Source organism: Borostomias antarcticus, assembly GCF_949987555.1.
Source record: "Borostomias antarcticus genome assembly, contig: scaffold_130, whole genome shotgun sequence".
Taxonomy (NCBI): domain Eukaryota; kingdom Metazoa; phylum Chordata; class Actinopteri; order Stomiiformes; family Stomiidae; genus Borostomias; species Borostomias antarcticus.
The window spans coordinates 6,967-30,000 of record NW_028176062.1 but is presented as its reverse complement, the minus strand read 5'-3'; the positions used below and the strand labels follow the sequence as shown (position 1 = coordinate 30,000).

At 43.7% G+C, this 23,034-nt stretch overlaps 1 protein-coding gene across 1 annotated transcript in view; it reads left to right on the top strand.

The window, feature by feature from the left end:
• The window catches only part of LOC311328881 (uncharacterized protein), a gene marked incomplete at its 3' end in the record, with an annotated part of 33,226 nt that extends 11,606 nt beyond the window's left edge, over nucleotides 1-21,620 (top strand). Inside the window, exons 5-14 of the mRNA XM_084462781.1 lie at nucleotides 830-918; nucleotides 2,822-2,935; nucleotides 3,737-3,869; nucleotides 3,900-4,092; nucleotides 4,766-6,815; nucleotides 9,871-10,044; nucleotides 11,891-12,064; nucleotides 13,922-14,095; nucleotides 20,642-20,815; nucleotides 21,571-21,620. Of these exons, the coding sequence (XP_084318907.1) occupies nucleotides 830-918; nucleotides 2,822-2,935; nucleotides 3,737-3,869; nucleotides 3,900-4,092; nucleotides 4,766-6,815; nucleotides 9,871-10,044; nucleotides 11,891-12,064; nucleotides 13,922-14,095; nucleotides 20,642-20,815; nucleotides 21,571-21,620 (3,325 nt within the window). The remainder of the gene's footprint in view (nucleotides 1-829; nucleotides 919-2,821; nucleotides 2,936-3,736; nucleotides 3,870-3,899; nucleotides 4,093-4,765; nucleotides 6,816-9,870; nucleotides 10,045-11,890; nucleotides 12,065-13,921; nucleotides 14,096-20,641; nucleotides 20,816-21,570) is intronic.
• Nucleotides 21,621-23,034: the final 1,414 nt, after the last annotated feature.

The following is a 23,034-nucleotide window of genomic DNA, read 5'->3' as shown; positions in this document are numbered from 1 at the left end:
TGATCATATACAATGGTTCAGATCAAAACGTTGAAGAAACTAGCACTTTTGAGAAAGTCTGATAATTGCACTACCACTGTTTTAGTCATACAATGGATGTTTGTGGGCACCGTGAAAAATCATTCAAAAAACATATTAAACTCTCGATTTCAAAGACAAGAAACTCACTGAGGTGTTAGTTGGCGTTCTGACATATAATTCGCCATAAAGTAAGATTCTAGTTCATCTGGAAAGGCTTTTTTTTAAATATTGAGCATAGAACTATTTAGTCGCAGCACATACGTGTGTAAACCTCCGCAAACTAGGTAGCCTAGCAACATAAACAATAACAATAGCTACCGTAAGTAGTTCCGTTTCCTGAATCCCCTCTGCGGATTGATCTACACATCTACAACGGTCACTTCAATACAAGTCAATGGATTTTTCATAAAATGATCAATAAAACCCTACAGGATTCATACATTGCGGAATGATTTTTCAAGGTGCCCACCCACATCCATTGTATGACCAAAACGGTGGTAGAGCAATTATCAGACTTTCTCAAAAGTGCTAGTTTTGTCAACGTTTTGATCTGAACCATTGTATATGATCATGAGTAACCTTAAAACAGGGCTAAACATGCATTTTCCCTTTACTACTCCTTTAATCATGTGTGGGCTGATGTCATCATGTGTAGGCTTGTATGGGGTGAAGTTACTTTCATATGGGCGTCTTTTTTATGGTTCATATTGATTTACATTTCCACTCCAACAAACACAGCAGTTCCAGCTGATAAAACTGGTGATGTCTCTGTGTCTTTGACAGGATCAAACAGCAGAGACCAGCCTCACCTGGACCCAGCTGTGTGTCCATGAAGAGAGACTGGTCTATGGATCCACCTCCCATGATGAGTGATGGAAAGACCCTTGATGAGAAAAGGTGAATATGAACCACTGATGTTATTTAATAAAGGTGACATGTTAGTTATTCACTAAAGTGAAGTTAACAGGAAGATTTACATCAAACTCTTGAGTCATGTTTATCATAAAAATGAAGTGTGACAGATCTAGGGTGCAACCAATCCCTTTCAGAGAAAGAGTATAGCAGCTAATAATGTCATAAACTACCAATGATGTAATACTGTAGCTACCAATATTGTAATAATTTTAGCATTTGTAACGTACTAAAATGATCAGCTGTCACGTCAGTAAACTCTTACTGATAAATCTAATCTATCTATCTATCTATCTATCTATCTATCTGTCTATCTGTCTCTGTCTATCTGTCTCTGTCTATCTGTCTCTGTCTATCTGTCTCTGTCTATCTGTCTCTGTCTATCTGTATATCTTTCTATAAACGGATCTATCTATCTATCTATCTATATCTATCTGTCTGTCTCTGTCTATCTGTCTGTCTGTGTCTATCTCTATATCTTTCTATATACGGATCTATCTATATATCTGTCTATCTATCTATTTACGGATCTATATCTGTCTACAGTATCTGTCTGTCTGTCTGTCCATCTGTATATCTGTCTATCTATCTATTTACGGATCTATCTATCCATCTATTCCTCCATCCATCCCCCTATCCATCCATGCATCCATCCATCACTCTCTCTCTCTCTCTCTCTCTCTCTCTCTCTCTCTCTCTGTATGTCTCTAAATCTGTTTCTGTGTGACTCCTTGTGTCTCTCTCTCTCAGAGCTGTTCAGCTGACTATACACCAAACCTGACTTCTGAATCCTAGCCCCATCTCTAGCAGCGCGTGCGTGCACACACACACACACACGCACGCACGCACACACACACACACACCACTACATGGCCGTTGATAGAGATATTCATTAATCCTTTTTACATGAGTCTAAAACCCCACCAACACCCACTCACGTGTGTTTAGTCTTCAGTGGTAAAGGGAAAACTCATCATTCTGTCTCATGTCTGCTGACTCTGCAGTAGACATGGGTATTTCTCAGCTCCAGCTGAGAAAGGAGTAGTTAAGGGAAAATGCATGTTTAGCCCTGTTTTAAGGTTACTTATGATCATATACAATGGTTGAGATCAAAACGTTGACAAAACTAGCACTTTTGAGAAAGTCTGATAATTGCACTACCACTGTTTTAGTCATACAATGGATGTTTGTGGGCACCGTGAAAAATCATTCAAAAAACATATTAAACTCTCGATTTCAAAGACAAGAAACTCACTGAGGTGTTAGTTGGCGTTCTGACATATAATTCGCCATAAAGTAAGATTCTAGTTCATCTGGAAAGGCTTTTTTTTAAATATTGAGCATAGAACTATTTAGTCGCAGCACATACGTGTGTAAACCTCCGCAAACTAGGTAGCCTAGCAACATAAACAATAACAATAGCTACCGTAAGTAGTTCCGCTTCCTGAATCCCCTCTGCGGATTGATCTACACATCTACAACGGTCACTTCAATACAAGTCAATGGATTTCATAAAATGATCAATAAAACCCTACAGGATTCATACTTTGCGGAATGATTTTTCAAGGTGCCCACCCACATCCATTGTATGACCAAAACGGTGGTAGAGCAATTATCAGACTTTCTCAAAAGTGCTAGTTTTGTCAACGTTTTGATCTGAACCATTGTATATGATCATGAGTAACCTTAAAACAGGGCTAAACATGCATTTTCCCTTTACTACTCCTATCACGTGTGGGCTTATGTCATCATGTGTAGGCTTGTATGGGGTGAAGTTACTTTCATATGGGCGTCTTTTTTATGGTTCATATTGATTTACATTTCCACTACAACAAACACAGCAGTTCCATCTGATAATACTCTGGTGATGTCTCTGTGTCTTTGACAGGATCAAACAGCAGAGACCAGCCTCACCTGGACCCAGCTGTGTGTCCATGAAGAGTGACTGGTCTATGGATCCACCTCCCATGATGAGTGATGGAAAGACCCTCGATGAGAAAAGGTGAATATGAACCACTGTTGTTATTTAATAAAGGTGACATGTTAGTTATTCACTAAAGTGAAGTTAACAGGAAGATTTACATCAAACTCTTGAGTCATGTTTATCATAAAAATGAAGTGTGACAGATCTAGGGTGCAACCAATCCCTTTCAGAGAAAGAGTATAGCAGCTTATAATGTATAATGTTATCTATCTATCTATCTATCTATCTATCTATCTATCTATCTATCTATCTATCTATCTATCTATCTATCTATCTGTCTCTGTCTATCTGTCTGTCTGTGTCTATCTCTATATCTTTTTATATACGGATCTATCTATATATCTGTCTATCTATTTACGGATCTATATCTGTCTACAGTATCTGTCCGTCTATCTGTCTGTCTATCTGTATATCTATCTATCTATCTATCTATCTATCTATCTATCTCTCTCTGTGTGAGTCCTTCCCTCTCTCTCTCTCTTCATCTTTCTCTCTCTGTATGTCTTGAAATCTATCCCTGTGTGACTCCATATAAACATTTTCATTCATTCATTTCCATTCATTCAGTCATTCATTCCATGTGTGTGTCTCTCTCTTAAAGCTAAATCTGACTTCTAAATTCTAGTCCTACATCTAAAAACACACACACACACGCGCACACACACACACACACACACACACACACCACTATTTGGTCCTTGATAGAGACAGTCTTAAATCTATTTGACATTATCCCAAAAACCCACCAACACCCTCTTACCCTGGTGTTCCTACTGTATGAAACATCTCTTAACACACATGGTTCCTCTGTCCCTGCAGTGAGGGGAGCAGGGCAGCCCTGACTGAGGATCAGTCCAGGTGTGCTGTGTGTGAGCAGATGCTGAGGGACCCAGTCATCACCTCCTGTGGACACAGGTTCTGCAGAGCCTGCATCACTTCCTACTGGCAGCAGCCTGGTCCATCAGCAGACCACACCTGCCCCCAGTGTAGAGAGAGACCCAGAACACCACCTGGTCCATCAGCAGACCACGCCTGCTCCCAGTGTAGAGAGAGACCCAGAACACCACCTGGTCCATCAGCAGACCACGCCTGCCCCCAGTGTAGAGAGAGACCCAGAACACCACCTGTACTGCAGCCACCCAGAGAGCAGTACGTTCAGAGAGGTGATGAAACAAGTAAGAGATTCACTTGGTTATCTGTTCTCTAACATGATTTAGATCCTCTCACCATCTGTAGAGCTTTGCCATGCATTCATCAAAAAGGTCCAAGGCATTCTTCTTGATTAAAAAGCTTTAATTATCGGCTAGTTCATCTTAGAACAGAATAAAATAAAACAGCCAACATGTTTTGGCCATGGGGCCTTCATCAGGGCGAGTTACAAACTAGAGCAAAAGTCAGTAGAAGGCCTTAATAGGCTAAGCAGGCTGCACCCATGGGTGCGGCCAGTGATCACAATTCTAGACAGCTGTGTAGCTGGGAACTGGATAAATCATGCTGCCCACAGGAGGGCATCCTTGTCACATTTACATTACTGACATTTGTTCAACACACAAGAGATTCAATACCTAGACTGGAGAAAAGGACAACAGGAAAATACACAAAATCAACATCACTTGTCCTAGGTTACAGTCACATAATGAGACACCAAGAAAATAAGAAAATACATATATAATTATCATAATCAATAACCCTTGTAAGCAGAAGAGAGGACTACCAAATTCCCGAAGGTAGACTATAGAAAAGAAATCATATCAGAAATCAAGCCTGTAGTCATATTTGTAGTCATATTTGCTATGAATGTTTGTATTCCTGTCAATCTAATTTCTTGTACTTCCTGTCTCTCCTTAGTTGTTAGAGGTCTCCAAAGAGCCATAGAGGATCATAAAGCCACTTTGAAGAGGAGGTTTGAACATGTGATTGAGGGAATCATAAAAACAGGGAATGCAACCCTCCTCAACAGCATCTACACTGAGCTCTACATCACAGAGGGACAGAGTGAAGGGGTTAATAATGAACATGAGGTTTGGCAACTTGAGAGAGCATCCAGGAAACAAATCACCAGTGACACACCCATCAACTACAATGACATCTTCAAACCCCTGCCTGGCCAAGAGAGACCCATCCCACCCCTGCCTGGTCAAGAGAGACCCATCAAACCCCTGCCTGGTCAAGAGAGACTCATCAAATCCCTCCCTGGTCAAGAGAGACCCATCACACCCCTGCCTGGTCAAGAGAGACCCATCACACCCCTGCCTGGTCAAGAGAGACCCATCACACCCCTGCCTGGTCAAGAGAGAACCATCAAACCCCTGCCTGGTCAAGAGAGAACCATCAAACCCTTGCCTGGTCAAGAGAGACCCATCAGAACTGTGCTGACTGTGGGCGTCCCTGGTATTGGAAAAACCGTCTGTGTGCAGAAGTCAATCTTAGACTGGGCTGAAGGAAAGGCAAATCAAGATGTGGAAGTCATGTTTGTGCTTCCTTTCCGGGAGCTGAATTTGATTAGATATGTCCGGTACAGTTTACTCCAACTGCTGAATGTTTTCCACCCAGAACTACACATGGAAGATGCAGAGCAACTTGCTGTCTCTAAAGCCACGTTCATCTTTGATGGTCTGGATGAGAGCCGACTGCCCCTAGACTTCAGAAAGAACCAGACCTGCTGTCATGTCACCGAGTCAACCTCAGTGGATGTGCTGCTGACCAACCTCATCCAGGGGAATCTGCTCCCCTCTGCTCTCCTCTGGATAACCTCCCGACCTGCAGCAGCCAATCAGATCCCTTCTGAGTGTGTTGACCGGGTGACAGAGGTACGAGGGTTCAATGACGCACAGAAGGAGGAGTACTTCATGAAGAGAATCAGTGATGAGAACCTGGCCAGAAGAATCATCTCACACATCAAGACATCAAGGAGCCTCTACATCATGTGCCACATACCAGTCTTCTCTTGGATTTCTTCCACAGTCCTTGAGCACATGCTGAGTACAGAGAAGCAAGGAGAGATGCCCAAGACCTTGACTGAGATGTACACACACTTCCTGCTCATTCAGACGAAGCTGAAGAACCAGAAGTATCAAGGGGAAATCAAGACCGACCAGGAGGAGCTCTTGAGGGCCGACAGGGAAGTTCTCCTGAAGCTGGCGAAGCTGGCGTTTGATCATCTGGAGAAGGGCAACCTCATGTTCTATGAAGAAGACCTGAAAGAGTGTGGCCTCGATGTCCAAGAGGCAGCAGTGTTCTCAGGGGTTTGCACAGCAATCTTCAAAGAGGAGTCAGTGCTTTTTCAGAGGGCAGTCTACTGCTTTGTGCATCTGAGCATTCAGGAGTTTTTCTCAGCGGTCTACATTTACCATTGTTACGCAACCAAGAACATGGAGGCACTGGAGCCCTTCCTTGATGCTGATCTGCAGAGGAGGAGGAGTGAGGAGCCGTCTCTGAATGAGCTGCTGGAGGGGGCGGTACGCAAAGCTTTGCAGAGTGAGAACGGACACCTGGACCTTTTTGTCCGCTTCCTCCACGGCCTCTCTCCGGAGTCCAATCAGAGACTCTTACGAGGCCTGCTGCCTCAGATTGAGAGGAGTCCAGAGAGCATCCAGCAAACAAGCAGATTCCTCAAGAACAGGGGGGATGAGGAGGAGAACATCTCCCCAGAGAGGTGCATCAATCTCTTCCACTGCTTGATGGAGATGAATGACCTTTCAGTTCAGCAGGAGATCCAAACTTACATGCAGAAGAAGACATCAAGTAAATCCCTGACTCCAATACAGTGCTCAGCGCTGGCCTACATGCTGCAGATGTCAGAGGAGGTTCTGGATGAGCTTGACCTGAACAAATACAACACATCACAGGAGGGGCGGAGGAGACTGATCCCAGCTGTGCAGGTCTGCAGAAAGGCTATGTAAGTATTCATCTTTCTATACAATTTGATCAATCTATTTAACCTTGTCTGTCCCTTTGACCCAGAGGTATCTTCTGGAAGTTCCCTGTGTTACTAAAACCCCTTACCCCTTACTAAAACAGTTCCCTGTGTTACTAAAACCTCTTACCCCTTACTAAAACAGTTCCCTGTGTTGCTAAACCCCTTACCCCTTACTGAAACAGTTCCCTGAGTTACTAAAACCCCTTACCCCTTACTAAAACAGTTCCCTGTGTTACTAAAACCTCTTACCCCTTACTAAAACAGTTCCCTGTGTTACTAAAACCCCTTACTGAAACAGTTCCCTGTGTTACTAAAACCCCATTGAAATGATCTCATCTTCACTACTTTGTCCCTCATCCATCTACAATATTTACTACTATTCTGAATTTATGACTGAATGAGCCACAATAAAGTTACAAACACAATTGACTATACATATAAAGAGTACTTGCCTATGCTCTACAGCATGATATTTTAGGCAGAGTACTTTTCTCGCCGTCGGCTAGAAATATTTGTCTGCTTCACGCAACTCCTTAACTCTTCATGTCATATAGGAATGCTATCATATAGGAATGCTATCGGTCAGTGTCTCATTAATGCCGTCCACCAGGAGAGCTGGAAAACACGTCTTGCCCGCTGACAACAGATTCAAGTTAAAGTCCCACTGATTGTCACACACCTGAGTGTGTGAAATTTGTTCTCCGCATTTGACCCATCTCCCGGGAGAGCAGTGAGCAGCAGCGGTGCCGCGCTCGGGAATTATTTGGTGATCTAACCCCCCAATTCCAACCCTTGATGCTGAGTGCCATGCAGGGAGGCAATGGGTCCCGTTTTTAGTCTTTGGTATGACCCGGCCGGGGATTGAACCCACAACCTCCCAGTCTCTGGGAGGACACTCTACCACTAGAATGAATGAATTCACTGAATGCCTCGCCCCGCTCTGTCAGGCCCACAGTTATTTACCTTTAGTCAGAGGAGGGAGGAAAGAACAATATACAACGGTTAGTTCCTGTTCTTGATTCTGATTGGCTGGAAGCCGTGTTAAAATACTTTGTAACACACACCTGGGACCGCATATCATTCCATTTTCAGTATTAATGCGCCTCCCATTTGATCCAATGCATTGTAGTTGTTGTTGCTTGGCAACCCTTTTGTTAGGGGAACTATTTTGCGCGGCGGAATTGAGGGAATGATGCTTCGTTTTGAATAAATCTTAATATTTAACATTGCTTTGTGTTTATTTTACACTAATAGATGTAGTAACCGTTGTTTAGAAGCAATAAACCACTCGAGGCCGTGTGTTATAGTGATTTTATAACAGCTAGGGGGGTTTTAACAATGCCCCCTAGCTGTTATAAAATCACATTAACACACGGCCTCGAGTGGTTTATTGCTTAAATATATAGAAATATAGAAGTATCTCCCAGCTACTGATGAGCCCCAAAAAATGCTCATTTAAGTTCTGTTATCATCCAAGGTTTTTTGGTTGAGTTGCCTACACAGCTTGAATGTTTACTCCCTGTCTAAAGCAGCGCTTATCTTGTTAGCTGACACTATGTGGACTTCACCGTGTCAGCATCTGGAAGAGCTGTGTGGTAGTTTCTCAGTGCTCTCGTGTTCTCCTGTGCTCTGGGAGAGCTGTGTGGTAGTTTCTCAGTGCTCTCGTGTTCTCCCGTGCTCTGGGAGAGCTGTGTGGTAGTTTCTCAGTGCTCTCGTGTTCTCCCGTGCTCTGGAAGAGCTGTGTGGTAGTTTCTCAGTGCTCTCGTGTTCTCCCGTGCTCTGGGAGAGCTGTGTGGTAGTTTCTCAGTGCTCTCGTGTTCTCCCGTGCTCTGCAGCTCTGTTGTTGTGTGTGATCACGCGTGCACCTCGCTCTGCACGAATGCTCTTTACTGAGCTCTGTGTGTCTCCCCTATATGTTATGTGTAATGAGTTTTATTCAGTGAGGCATTCTTATGCCCATCTATTCTCTGATCTTCTAAAATAGATTTCCGGTCTTTAAATGGTCAGAACCAGCTGGAGCTGACCCCCCTATAACTTTTAAAAACTGCTACCTCAGCGCTTGGCATGTTTCCACCTCCTCACATTGCACCATACATACATCCAGTGAGGAGTAACACGTTAGAAAGTACCCGTGCGCAATGCATCAACAATCCCTCGCCTACACGGCTGGCAGCTCTGTCTATGGCTCTGACAACGGGAGCTCTCTGCCATGGAAACACCGACACTATTTCTCCCTCCTCAAGATCAAGGACTAAATACTGGTCAAGTGTAATCTATGTATAGAGGCCCATAAGGTGTGAACCTGAATCAGTTATTCTGAAAGCACAAATGCCATGGAAACAGGTATTTTTCCTACCCTCATTCCTCGTTATTATTCTGGAAAAGGTGCAAATGCAGTCACCTCTGTCGTGGTGCAGCAAACTAGCCCAAACTAGCCTACTCCTGATTTCTCTAAATCGTATGCTACCAACGGACACATCACCTAGAAGCTGCGTCAGTTTTCGATTCATATCATTGTGGATGGCCACAAGTTAAAAATGCCCCTTTTTGCAACATAGGACTTTAATTTCACTATTAATTTCATTTAGGCTCCTACACATGATTGAAAAGTGATCAGTAGTGACTATATTCTGTATTGGTCCATGTAGCCTACAGCATGCAGCGGGCTGAGAGCTGACTGTTCTATCATCCTCTAGGCCTGTACATCAACAGTGAGCTTAAAACCTGTAATTTTAGCTATGTGTTCATTTCCCCCATATCAAAATATAACATGTTGTATACTGTAGGCTATCAAATTAAAAGTTTGAGAAGCTTCTCCTCTTGAGGTTGGCGTATTGGTTTGAAGGCTAGGAATGTTGTAGGTCACTGGCCAGAGATGAGGTAGCCTACGAGTTATTGAAAGCTGGGTACCCTTTATTAAGCCTTAGGCTACATATGATGTGTATATTAATGTGTATATTATACAAATCATATCATTAAGATTAACATGTCATTAAGGAACAAAAAGTCATACATGTTTACTTTGTAATTTCAGACTCTCTGGATATGTCCTCAACAAAGCCTCATATGAAGTGGTGGCCTCAGCTCTCAGCTCAAACCCCTCCCACCTGAGAGAGTTAGACCTGAGTAACAATGACCTGCAGGATTCAGGAGTGAAGCTGCTCTCTGCTGGACTGGGGAGTCCACACTGCAAACTGGAGAAACTGAGGTCTGTATCCCTGAGCATATTCAAATGTTAAATGATGGGATTTAAATGTCTAAGTAATTGTCTCTGTCCTTGAAGAGGGATGTTTTGAGCAAGTTGAGAAATTATCTTTGGACTACAGTACATACAGTAGAGTTGACAAAATAGGGACTATCATCTCAAAGCTTACATACAGACATATAGAGACTGTAGGTGGTGGGTGGGTCCTTTATTGAAGGAACAAAGACACAATCAAGATTAAATACAAATGTAAATTGGGTACAAAATATACACAAAATCCCAATACACAAGAGTGCAAATAAACAATGTGTAAAACATGCCTAGGTGTACATGATGAAGTATCAAGTAGTAATTCTACAACAGAGAGTTTGGATACTTGATTCTGATTGGCTAGCAGCCGTGGTAAAATACTCTGTAACCCACGGCTGCGACTGCATAACAATTAGTTAATCTCATTGACGAGGCCATTGATAAAATCAAGCGGTAGGCTATGCTTTGCGTAGCAACCACTCGCAGCAACCTCGCCTTTTTCGTATCCTATTACAAAAACGCACTCATCAGTCCGACTCCAACACTTCCCCTACCAGCAAAAACGAGTGCTCTGGAGAACTGTTTTAATAACTGCACCATGGCTGGAAATATTCAAATAAACGTGAACCACCCGAATTATGCCTTATGGCTTATGTGAACAAGGCCAACCCAAATAGGCGAGAGAGCCTATGTTGCCTGGCAACCATTTAATTCAGAACTATAGCCTATCGCGGAAGATTATGTAAATACTAAAATGATAAGAATGATCGGTAAATAAATGATTGAATGTTACTACTGAGTGTTTTTTGTGAATATATATATATGTAGTAACTGTTGTAGAAAAGCAATTGACCACGAGAGGCAGTGGGTTACAGGGGATTTTACCACAGCTATACTTCTAACAACGCCCCGTAGCTGTGGTAAAATCCCCTGTAATCCACTGCCTCTCGTGGTCAATTGCTTAAGTAGGCTATAGCATGTTGGTAAATGTACATGTCCTGTCCAAAGAGCCTTAGCACCCTCCAAGCTGACACAGGTCCATAGTGTCCAGCCAATCAGGACGCTGATTGGATGCTGAGTATTCATACGAGCATGGGTTCCCAAACTCCATCAATGTGGGCCTCCCCTCTGAAAACAGTGACACACCCACGCCCCCTCAACCCCCCAAATTTGTCCATTTTGCAAGGCAGCGTCAGCTAGCCCATAACGTTACACAGCTAAGTTAGCTCGGTGGCACCTGCTGCTAGTTAACGTTATGACGTATTCGCACAATACGTTCATGCCTGCGGGGGGAGGCTCTCTCTGCACTATCCACAAATTTAGTAAAATATTATAGTATCTCTCACATTATTTATTTCAATCTTCTGACCTTTAAAATCACGTTTCATTCATAAAAACCATAGACATTTAAAAAATAAATAACATGTTTTTCCTTCTTTTTTTTCTAACCATCCCTCCGCGCCTCCCCTGACTTTCTTTGGGGCCCCCTGGGGGAGGCCCGCCTCACAGTTTGGGAATGCCTGCATTAGAGGAATTAAAAACCTGCTCATGACTAAAACATATTAGATGCAGCAGCACTCTCTCTCCTAGCTCCAGAATGAGTCACTCTGTTTATAATTCAGTCTGAGAGAGGAAGACAATATAGCTGTCATTCCTCCTTTTCACCACTAGTGTAGCAGTGTTTGTCAGAAGGCTGAAGTGAAGAGTGAAGTTACGCCTTTAGTCAGAAAAAATGTTTTGCCTGCCAATGAAAACACGCTTTGTCAATACACTGATTACTGGTGAAAATGTTTGCTAATACTTGTCCTTGTCTCCTCAGCCTGAGAGGATGCAGATTAACAGGGACATGCTGTTCTCTGCTGGCCTCATCTCTCAGCTCAAACTCCTCCCACCTGAGAGAGTTAGACCTGAGTAACAATGACCTGCAGGATTCAGGAGTGAAGCTGCTCTCTGCTGGACTGGGGAGTCCACACTGCAAACTGGAGAAACTGAGGTCTGTATCCCTGAGCATATTCACGTGTTAAATGATGGGATTTAAATGTCTAAGTAATTGTACATCTCTGTCCTTGAAGAGGGATGTTTTGAGCATCAACATTCAAGTTGAGAAATTATCTTTGGACTACAGTACATACAGTAGAGTTGACAAAATAGGGACTATCATCTTAAAGCTTACATACAGGCATATACAGACTGTAGGTGGTGGGTGGGTCCTTTATTGAAGGAACAAAGACACAATCAAGATTAAATACAAATGTAAATTGGGTACAAAATATACACAAAATCCCAATACACAAGGGTGCAAATAAACAATGTGTAAAACATGCCTAGGTGTACATGATGAAGTATCAAGTAGTAATTCTACAACAGAGTTTGGATACTTGATTCTGATTGGCTAGCAGCCGTGGTAAAATACTCTGTAACCCACGGCTGCGACCGCATAACAATTAGTTAATCTCATTGACGAGGCCATTGATAAAATCAAGCGGTAGGCTATGCTTTGCGTAGCAACCACTCGCAGCAACCTCGCCTTTTTCGTATCCTATTACAAAAACGCACTCATCAGTCCGACTCCAACACTTCCCCTACCAGCAAAAACGAGTGCTCTGGAGAACTGTTTTAATAATTGCACCATGGCTGGAAATATTCAAATAAACGTGAACCACCCGAATTATGCCTTATGGCTTATGTGAACAAGGCCAACCCAAATAGGCGAGATAGCCTATGTTGCCTGGCAACCATTTAATTCAGAACTATAGCCTATCGCGGAAGATTATGTAAATACTAAAATGATAAGAATGATCGGTAAATAAATGATTGAATGTTACTACTGAGTGTTTTTTGTGAATATATATATGTAGTAACTGTTGTAGAAAAGCAATTGACCACGAGAGGCAGTGGGTTACAGGGGATTTTACCACAGCTATACTTCTAACAACGCCCCGTAGCTGTGGTAAAATCCCCTGTAATCCACTGCCTCTCGTGGTCAATTGCTTAAGTAGGCTATAGCATGTTGGTAAATGTACATGTCCTGTCCAAAGAGCCTTAGCACCCTCCAAGCTGACACAGGTCCATAGTGTCCAGCCAATCAGGACGCTGATTGGATGCTGAGTATTCATACGAGCATGGGTTCCCAAACTCCCATCAATGTGGGCCTCCCCTCTGAAAACAGTGACACACCCACGCCCCCTCAACCCCCCAAATTTGTCCATTTTGCAAGGCAGCGTCAGCTAGCCCATTACGTTACACAGCTAAGTTAGCTCGGTGGCACCTGCTGCTAGTTAACGTTATGACGTTTTCGCACAATACGTTCATGCCTGCGGGGGGAGGCTCTCTCTGCACTATCCACACATTTAGTAAAATATTATAGTATCTCTCACATTATTTATTTCAATCTTCTGACCTTTAAAATCACGTTTCATTCATAAAAACCATAGACATTTAAAAAATAAATAACATGTTTTTCCTTCTTTTTTTTCTAACCATCCCTCCGCGCCTCCCCTGACTTTCTTTGGGGCCCCCTGGGGGAGGCCCGCCTCACAGTTTGGGAATGCCTGCATTAGAGGAATTAAAAACCTGCTCATGACTAAAACATATTAGATGCAGCAGCACTCTCTCTCCTAGCTCCAGAATGAGTCACTCTGTTTATAATTCAGTCTGAGAGAGGAAGACAATATAGCTGTCATTCCTCCTTTTCACCACTAGTGTAGCAGTGTTTGTCAGAAGGCTGAAGTGAAGAGTGAAGTTACGCCTTTAGTCAGAAAAAATGTTTTGCCTGCCAATGAAAACACGCTTTGTCAATACACTGATTACTGGTGAAAATGTTTGCTAATACTTGTCCTTGTCTCCTCAGCCTGAGTGGATGCAGATTAACAGAGACATGCTGTTCTCTGCTGGCCTCATCTCTCAGCTCAAACCCCTCCCACCTGAGAGAGTTAGACCTGAGTAACAATGACCTGCAGGATTCAGGAGTGAAGCTGCTCTCTGCTGGACTGGGGAGTCCACACTGCAAACTGGAGAAACTGAGGTCTGTATCCCTGAGCATATTCACATGTTAAATGATGGGATTTAAATGTCTAAGTAATTGTACATCTCTGTCCTTGAAGAGGGATGTTTTGAGCATCAACATTCAACTTGAGAAATTATCTTTGGACTACAGTACATACAGTAGTTGACAAAATAGGGACTATCATCTTAAAGCTTACATACAGACATATACAGACTGTAGGTGGTGGTTGGGTCCTTTATTGAAGGAACAAAGACACAATCAAGACTAAATACAAATGTGGATTAGGTACAAAACAGGGGCGCTGCTAGGATCCCAAATCATTAGGGGTTGAGGGAAAAGCATCAGGGGCTGAAGTTTAGAGGCAGTGACACCTGTTCATTTTGTTTTGGGGGGGGCCGCATATATTTAGGGGGCCCATTTGGGTTCGCCTCTATTCCTGTAGAAGAAATTTAAAATCCAGCGCGAGCCAAGTTTATCCATGTAATGGCGGCGGACGGGGCACTGAGAATGCAGCTTCTAAAAAATCAGTTGTCACATGCACATGCACAGCGCGCAAGTGTTGCTCCAGCACACTGCGCATGCGTGCTGGAGCAAGTGAGGAAGCTATTTTGTTTCTAAAGACGTTTCTAAAGATCATATTACAGAGGCATGTGAAATACCACAACAAGCCCTCGCTCTATGTAAGCACAACTAGCGATTCATAAAGACAGATTGATGAAAACAACCGTTTCGTGGCAGAAAATAGATTTTTTTAGAAGCTGCATTCTCAGTGCCCCGTCCGCCTCCATTACATGGATATACTGGCTCGCGCTGGATTTTAAATTTCTTCTACAGGCCTCCGAATTACACAAGTTATCTCGGTGAGTCAAACATCTTATAATATGCCGTAAATAAGGTCCAGGTTGTCAAAAAACGAGCATTCTCCTTTAAGTGGCATCAAAATGTACTCTTTAGTGTGAACTAAATCAACAACATCAGCACGGTTCAAACAGAGGACATAACTTCTCTCTAGTATGCTTTGACTAATCTGAAGCTATCACTGACTTGGGACACCCAGGTGTTGGACCTCTCAAGAACACCACAGAAGAAAGGCTCACGTCCTCCACCTCCACAATGTCAACCTGCTGAAGTAGCAGTGGTTGTAACTGAACGTATCGACTCCTGTGTGTCACATGAGATGGTCACCTGAAACACAGATCATGATGAGAATGAATACATTCTGATGAACATAACCCATACAGCAGCATAGAAGCTCACATTCAATATAACAACATGAACATAACCCATACAGCAGCATAGAAGCTCACATTCAATATAACAACATGAACATAACCCATACAGCAGCATAGAAGCTCACATTCAATATAACAACATGAACATAACCCATACAGCAGCATAGAAGCTCACATTCACTATAACAACATGAACATAACCCATACAGCAGCATAGAAGCTCACATTCACTATAACAACATGAACATAACCCATACAGCAGCATAGAAGCTCACATTCAATATAACAACATGAACATAACCCATACAGCAGCATAGAAGCTCACATTCAATATAACAACATGAACATAACCCATACAGCAGGGATCTTGCTGGTGTTTATCTAACAAGCATGTCAGTCATATATTTTGGAGCACGGTTGTGGAGTGATTTATAAACCAGTAGAAGAATCTTGAAGTCTATTCTGAAGCTGACGGGTAGCCAATGCAGAGCCTTCAGGACGGGTGTGATGTGAGCCCTCCGTCTGGATTTTGTAAGGACTCGTGCCGCGGCGTTTTGTATAATTTGCTGGTTTCCAGTCTGCTGGTTCTAAATGCATGCATAAGTCTTTCAGTGTCGGCCTTTGAAAGGAAGGATTGCACTTTTGCCATGTTTCTTAAATGATAGAAAGATACGCTAGTTATGTTATTGACATGAGATTCAAAGTTCAGATCAGTCGACTATGACACCTAGATTTCTAACCTGGTGTTTGGTGTTTAGTGCCAGTGTATTTAAATGTGTGTGTGTGTGACCTCAGACAGGTGAGGCGGAGGGCTCTGTATGACCCTGGTGACCTCAGACAGGTGAGGGGGAGGGCTCTGTATGACCCTGGTGACCTCAGACAGGTGAGGGGGAGGGCTCTGTATGACCCTGGTGACCTCAGACAGGTGAGGGGGAGGGCTCTGTATGACCCTGTTGACCTCAGACAGGTGAGGGGGAGGGCTCTGTATGACCCTGGTGACCTCAGACAGGTGAGGGGGAGGGCTCTGTATGGCCCTGGTGACCTCAGACAGGTGAGGGGGAGGAGCCTGGTGACCTCAGACAGGTGAAGGGAAGGGCTCTGTATGAGGCATGTGTGAAGGCGAGGAACGTCGGGGTCTTGCAGGGGGTTGGGTTCCACCAGTGGCAGGGGGTTCTAGGTGGGGGGAGCAGTGTGAGGTTCAGGTGGTGGGTGCTGTATAAGCCCCCCATCCCTAAAAGGACAGGGGACTTGCAGTGGAGAGTCCTGCCCTGATGACCGAGCGCTTTCTGGCCAGGCTTGACCCCAGGGTGGGGGAGGGGGGCCCATACTGTGGTGAGGTGGAGACGGTGGTTCATGTGTTTTCTGTTTGTGCACGTCTTGTTCCTCTGTTTGTGCTGTTACAGCCCTCGTGTGTGAGGTTAGGGTTTGTGTTTTCTAAGGAACTGTTTGTTTTGGGCCCACAGTACACGTGCAGGAGGAGGGCAAAGTGTGTTTTGCTCAATGTTGTGTTTGGGTGAGCTAAGTTGTCCATTTGGATTACAGGGAGGAATAAGGTGAGAGGGGCGGGGCCACGGACCCAGTCCAAGTGGTTAGGGGGAGGGTCTCTGCTTCTTAGGGTAGAATACACCTATTTTGTGATCAATAACAATGTGGCTGAGTTTGAGAGGGTGTGGTGTCTGGGGGTGGCAATTTGTACGGTGGGGGCAGATGGGTTTGATGTTTGATTGTGAGCTGATGCCGTTCTGTGCTACTGTGTGTGTGTGTGTGTGTGTGTGTGTGTGTGTGTGTGGGGGGGGGGGTTGTTGTTGTGAGTGTGTTGACTCGAACTTCATCTTACTGCTTGATTTGAAGGGGGTGATTTGTGTATGTTAAGGAGGGTATTTGGTGTCTGTTTTCTCCCTAGTGTTTTTGTTTTTGGGGGGACTAAAAAGGTTCGGGGCTAGAGGAAGAACATTTGGGGCGTCAGGTATGAGGCTCCCCCTGCAGAACACTTCTTTAGTCTCAGAGACATTCAGCTCCAAGGAGCTCTCCTCCATCCGGGAGGTCAGGGTGTTGACATACTCAGAGTATGTGGACAGTGACTGCTCCTTCCTTATCCAGACATGCACAATTGTCACTTTTCGGTGAAATTTGCTGTTTTGAATCCAAAATAGGTCACCTACGTGATTCGTGCAGATCTGATTTTGGGGAAGGGGTCAAGAGCCTGAAGCGACTTACATAGAAAGATAATAAATCTGTGAGTCTGTGAGTGTGGACTAGGGCTGGGACTTTTGCCCCAAAATCATATTCGAAGTTTGTTTATTTGTGACAGCGGCTGGTGATTTGGTCCGCAACTCGGCAAACCCCGAAATGCGCTAGAGGGCAAAATAAATCAAAAAACGTTTTTTTTCGTTTTTTGTATTTTTTTGTATTACCAAAGTTGAAGTTGTGAAGAACCCACTTACTATAACAGACAACAGTTTTAGGTTCACGAAATACGTTTAATTAGTCTGCAAACTAAGCTCGTTTTTAGCTGATTTCGAGGCGGCTTGGGGGCGGGCAGATCGATTAGCATGATTTGTTTTCATTGGCTATTGCTTCCGGGTTCTCCGCCCCCACCCTTCCCCAACACGCCCGCTTTGTTTACATTCAGTCCCAAGTTAAACCATGGATGCTACAGCTTTTGCTAAAGAGAAGACGGGGATGGCATCCAGGACATGGAAAGAGTTTTAAGAGCAGCTAAAACTCCAGCAGAGCAGGACTCGTTCGTACACAGTTTTATTCTTGATGTCCTGTGATACAGAGATGACTGTATCAGCAAAGCAAGTTGCTACCAAGCGCAGACGACGACGTACCAGATTCACACCACCGCCAAGCATTCTGCTTTGCTTTGGGGTAAGCTGATCTTTATACTATCTGTGCTGTTTACATTACATTAACGTTAGTCGTTAAGCAGAAGCTCCTTTCTAAACAAGTGACTAAGTCTAGCTAGCATAACAAAGGCACTAGCACTAACTAATAAAGGCTAGCTAGCTAACGTTAGCTAACATGCTAGTTAGCTGAGCTAGCCCTTTGTTCCTAAACTAGCCAGCTAGTCTATTTAATCAACACATTCTGGTACTATTTTATCTATATGGAGTGCCAGTACTGTGGGCAATAGTTTAATGTACTTTCCTCCTTCTATTCTATTGCAGTTTTGATGCTGAGAGACCTGGCATGGTTGTGGCCAGAGAACACCGTGATGCACCGGCAGTCGAGTTTCAGCTGCTGCGCAAGCCTGATGTCCTGCCCCCCAGAGAAGGTCTTCTTGTGCAAGCCCCACCCGGACTGGACATGGCCAGACAAGACGTATCTCTTTGACAAGATCAGAGAGTTCTGTTCTGATGAGGGACGAGACGTCACATGTCCCCCGCCAAACTCCACAGCAGCTCAGAACAAGACTGTCCGCTTGTAGATTCACTGCAGATCATCAGGACGGACAGCACTGCAGGAGAAAGGCCACAGCCTTTTCCTGTTTGTATACTGAAGCGTTGCTTGTTCTCTTGCACAGACTTGCCCACACTTGCACAGACTGCATTGTTAGAATATTGAATACTGAGCTGAGTACTGTTGTTATTACCTTGAGTATTGAGCTGGGGACTGTTATTACTTTGTTGTACACTTGATCACAATAAACACTATGCACCTTGTCTCTAAAACAGACAACTGACTGTACACTTTAACACTTAGACTGTTGCCTTTTTTTGTACACTTTACTACTTATGCTTGTACTTTATATCATGTATGTGACAATAAAGAACGTTAAATTTGAACTTCATCTTATATTGTGTTGTGAATGCAGTTAAGAACAAGATTAATACTGACTCAAAGAGTGTGGGGTCATCAGTGAGAGAGCACCTCACTTGGCAGCCACTCTCAGGTAATACCCCAAGTTGACAGCCACTCTGACAGATAATGACAGATCGTCCAGTGGGGGAGTGGCTGGGGGTGGGGTTACCAGGCTATTGTTCACGCCCATTACCTGGCAGTCAGAGGTGTGAAAATGTTGGAGAACTTTGGAGGAGGAATTCTCAGCTAAGTTGATTTGGCAGTACTAGCATTCAAATAAGCATATCTTCAACTATGTTCAGATTTCAATGTATGAGACCTCATTTGAAAGCTTACAATCTGCACTTTCATAATCTGTTAAAAACTGAAAAATGACCTTTGCCTAGTTGAGGACCAAATTACCAGCGGCGGTCACATTTATTAATAATAATATTCGAATATATTATACAGAAAGGTGAGTGTAATGCACTCTAAAGATAACTTTGAACAGACAATTATTTAACACACAAACTCCAAATGTGCTCTCCCTGGCTCAGAAACAGCCTATCATATCCCTTGATAATAATAACATTGTTAAAGTACTGGTGTGTTTGTGTAACATTGTTTAAGTATCAGTTATAGTGTGTGTGTGTGTGGTGTGTAGTCGGGGGTGATAGGTTGCAGGGTAGTCAGGGGAAAAGGGACAGGCTGGAGATTCTGGGTGAGCTGGATTGAGATGATCCATGATCCACTGTCCATTATCCATGGGTCTGATTCAGGGTCCATCGTTCATAGTCTTGGCATGAGGGGATGATGGTGGGAAGCTGCTGAGACAAAGCCTGTGTTTAAAACAGCTGGAATAGCTGGGTGAGCTGGACTCCCAGCTGTACAGCACACTCCTTCAGAACCCTGCCTCTGAACCTGTCTGCTCCAGGGGACTGCATAGACAGGACATCTCTCCTTATACATCATGTGTTCACTGCAAATGAAGCAGTTTGGTGATCTTCATCATCATCATCATCTCCCTACAGACTGAATGGATGCAGACTAACAGAGAAATGCTGCCAGAGCTTTTTAAACCAGAGTTTCTCATCTTTGGAATGAGACTCTTATGAATGACATGATGGGAGATATTATGAACTGTTACAATCATAGCAGATGATCAGCTGGATGTTCCCACTAGAAACAGCTAAACTACAGTAACAACAGATAAGCTACAGTGTAAACCTACCTGAACTCTCATGAGGAGTTTCATTGGTTGGATTGGAATGTCTCAGTACTACAGAGACCAGGCTTTTCCATTTCTATAATAAACCTGGAGTCTCAGAGCATTCTTATTTAGCATGGGTTACAAGGAAGAGAAAGCATATCAAAAATATTGACTGACAAAAAAAGATCACTTTGTATTCAAGAATCTAACAATGTGTGAACCAGGGCAGATCCAATGTTCAAATATTTGTCTGTAGGAAGATGGAATATAATCCTTCAACTCTCTCTTTTCACCAGCAGAGGGTAGTAATGTGTTTGTATCGATCTGTTTCTACAGTCTGTCGGGCTGCATGGTCACAGAGGAAGGCTGTGTCTCTCTAGCCTCAGCTATGAGGTCAAACCCCGCCCACCTGAGAGAGCTGGATCTGAGCTTCAATCACCCAGGAGACTCAGGAGTGAAGCTGCTCTCTGCTGGACTGGAGGATCCACACTGGAGACTGGAGAAACTCAAGTAAGAGGAGAGTTTTAAATCAAGTGGAAGAAAATCACCCAGTGTCTCTTATGTAGCCCCCCTCTCTGAACTAGATGGTCTCAACCTTCACAGCCTACGAGTCTCTTGACAGAACAGACACAAATCACCCTATAACCAGAAGGGCACTTTGAGAGTGCAGACCTCCACCCATGATGCATGTTGTCAGCATGTGCAGTAGCATTAGAGAACCTAGAGGAGACAAATGTCAACAATATACTGGTGGTGCATCAGCTGGGGTTGGTCCAACAGGTGCTCTTCAGCTCTGCTCTCTGATGTATTTCAGCTACCTAGATAGCTACATATGACAGGACCGACAGCAGTCATCTGGCTAGCTATGAGCATAACTAGCTAATTCAAAGCAGTTGATCTTTGCCTTCATGCCATGATTCAATTATTTTGGTCCTAATACCCGCAGAAAATACAGGGATAAACAACCATGGATGTATTAAACATGGCAAAGTACCCGTAGGTGCTGGTCTGGTCTCTCTGGCATGGTCAACAAAAGTGAAAAATGATTTTTCAATGAATTTGGATCCTCCCCGTGATTCAGATCCGCTCTCTCTAATTGAATGGGTTCTTCCTTGGCTCATGCTACAGTCACCCTTCCATGGGAAAATAGGTCTGGTAGTTTTTACATAATCCTGCAATCTACCTGTAACTAACAAACACATAAAGCCCAAAACTGGTGACGTCTCATTGCATCATCCTCATCATTCCTCTGCTTATTCCTACAGTGTGGATCATGGTGAAGAGATCAGGATCAGACCTGGACTTGTGAAACAATGTGAGTATTGACATTGACATTGATTATTCATGTGTCTTAACTGAAGATGAGTTCACCACCATTATCTACTTGGGCCTAGAAAACAGGGGTCATACAAAATACAATACAATCTGTCACAACTGTTCAAACACCTTAGAGCTGCTTACACTTGAACTATATTCATAGTGATGGGTACATACGCACACACACACACTCACGCACACACACACACACAGCACACACATACACGCACACACACACATACGCACACGCACACACGCACACATACACACACAGCACACACATGCGCACGCACACACACACACACGCACGCACACATATGCACACACACACACACATATGCACACACACACACACATACACACACACACACACTCATAATTGTTGGATGAGCACCACGTCATGTCCAGTCCCTGATCAGAATCCGGTGAGAGGAGAGGTTTTTAGAGCCCTCTTAAGTGGTAATGACGGGGATCTGCTCCCACTAAGCTTTTGTATCAGTGTTGGATCCTCTGATGCTGTTGTTGGTATCCATAGAGTACAGGTGGATGGAATGATGTTAATACTCTGCTCATTTGTTCTGAGGAAGTTGGTGATAATCTCACTCTTCTAATGGTGCTCATGTTTCCATAACAGTGCTTTTCAGTGGCGTGTGGTGCGAGTAGCCAAGGGAGGCAGTGCCTCCTCCCAAATATGAAATGAAACAAATAATTGATAAAGCAAGATTAAAATAAGAAAAACTGTAAGAAATATATCTACATTTAACATTCATGGATTACCTAAAACATTTTATCCTGGACAGTCATCAATCACAGTGTCTTTAGGTTCACCTTCCAAAACGTGTTTCTATCAAACCCAGAATCAAAGGATTTGAGTACTCAAGATGACTCTGTGTGTGAATTAGCTCATGCCTGGTTAGAATTGAGAGTTCTAGCTGCTGTTGTATGTGTGATTGTATTGTCTGTGTATTTGTTGGAAAGGGGTTTATTGATGATTGGCCTACACTGCATGTCAGTGTGGTTGTGCTGGTGACTGTTTGTCATCCATGGCAGAAGAGTTCACAGTGCAGTGGGACTCAGAGCTGTCATTATTGCTCAAGTCTGGAACCTTGTGAGACCATCCTGGTCCCTGGAGAGAAACAGACTGTGAGCTTGTGGGGTCAGGATGGTCTCTTGAGGTTATAGGTCACAGCTTCCTTGTCTGTTTTGGTGTGTTTGTGTCTTTAAGTGTTTCAGATGAAGGGAAGGAGGAATGTGAGTTAAGTTGGGCTACAAGGTGAAGAAGCCTCCCCCCTTGGCTCTCCTGACTTGGGGAGAGGGCCTGTCCTTTCCATAGGTCATGAACTAGATAGGGAAGCGTGTGTGTGTGTGTGTGTGTGTGTGTGTGTGTGTGTGTGTGTGTGTGTGTGTGTGTG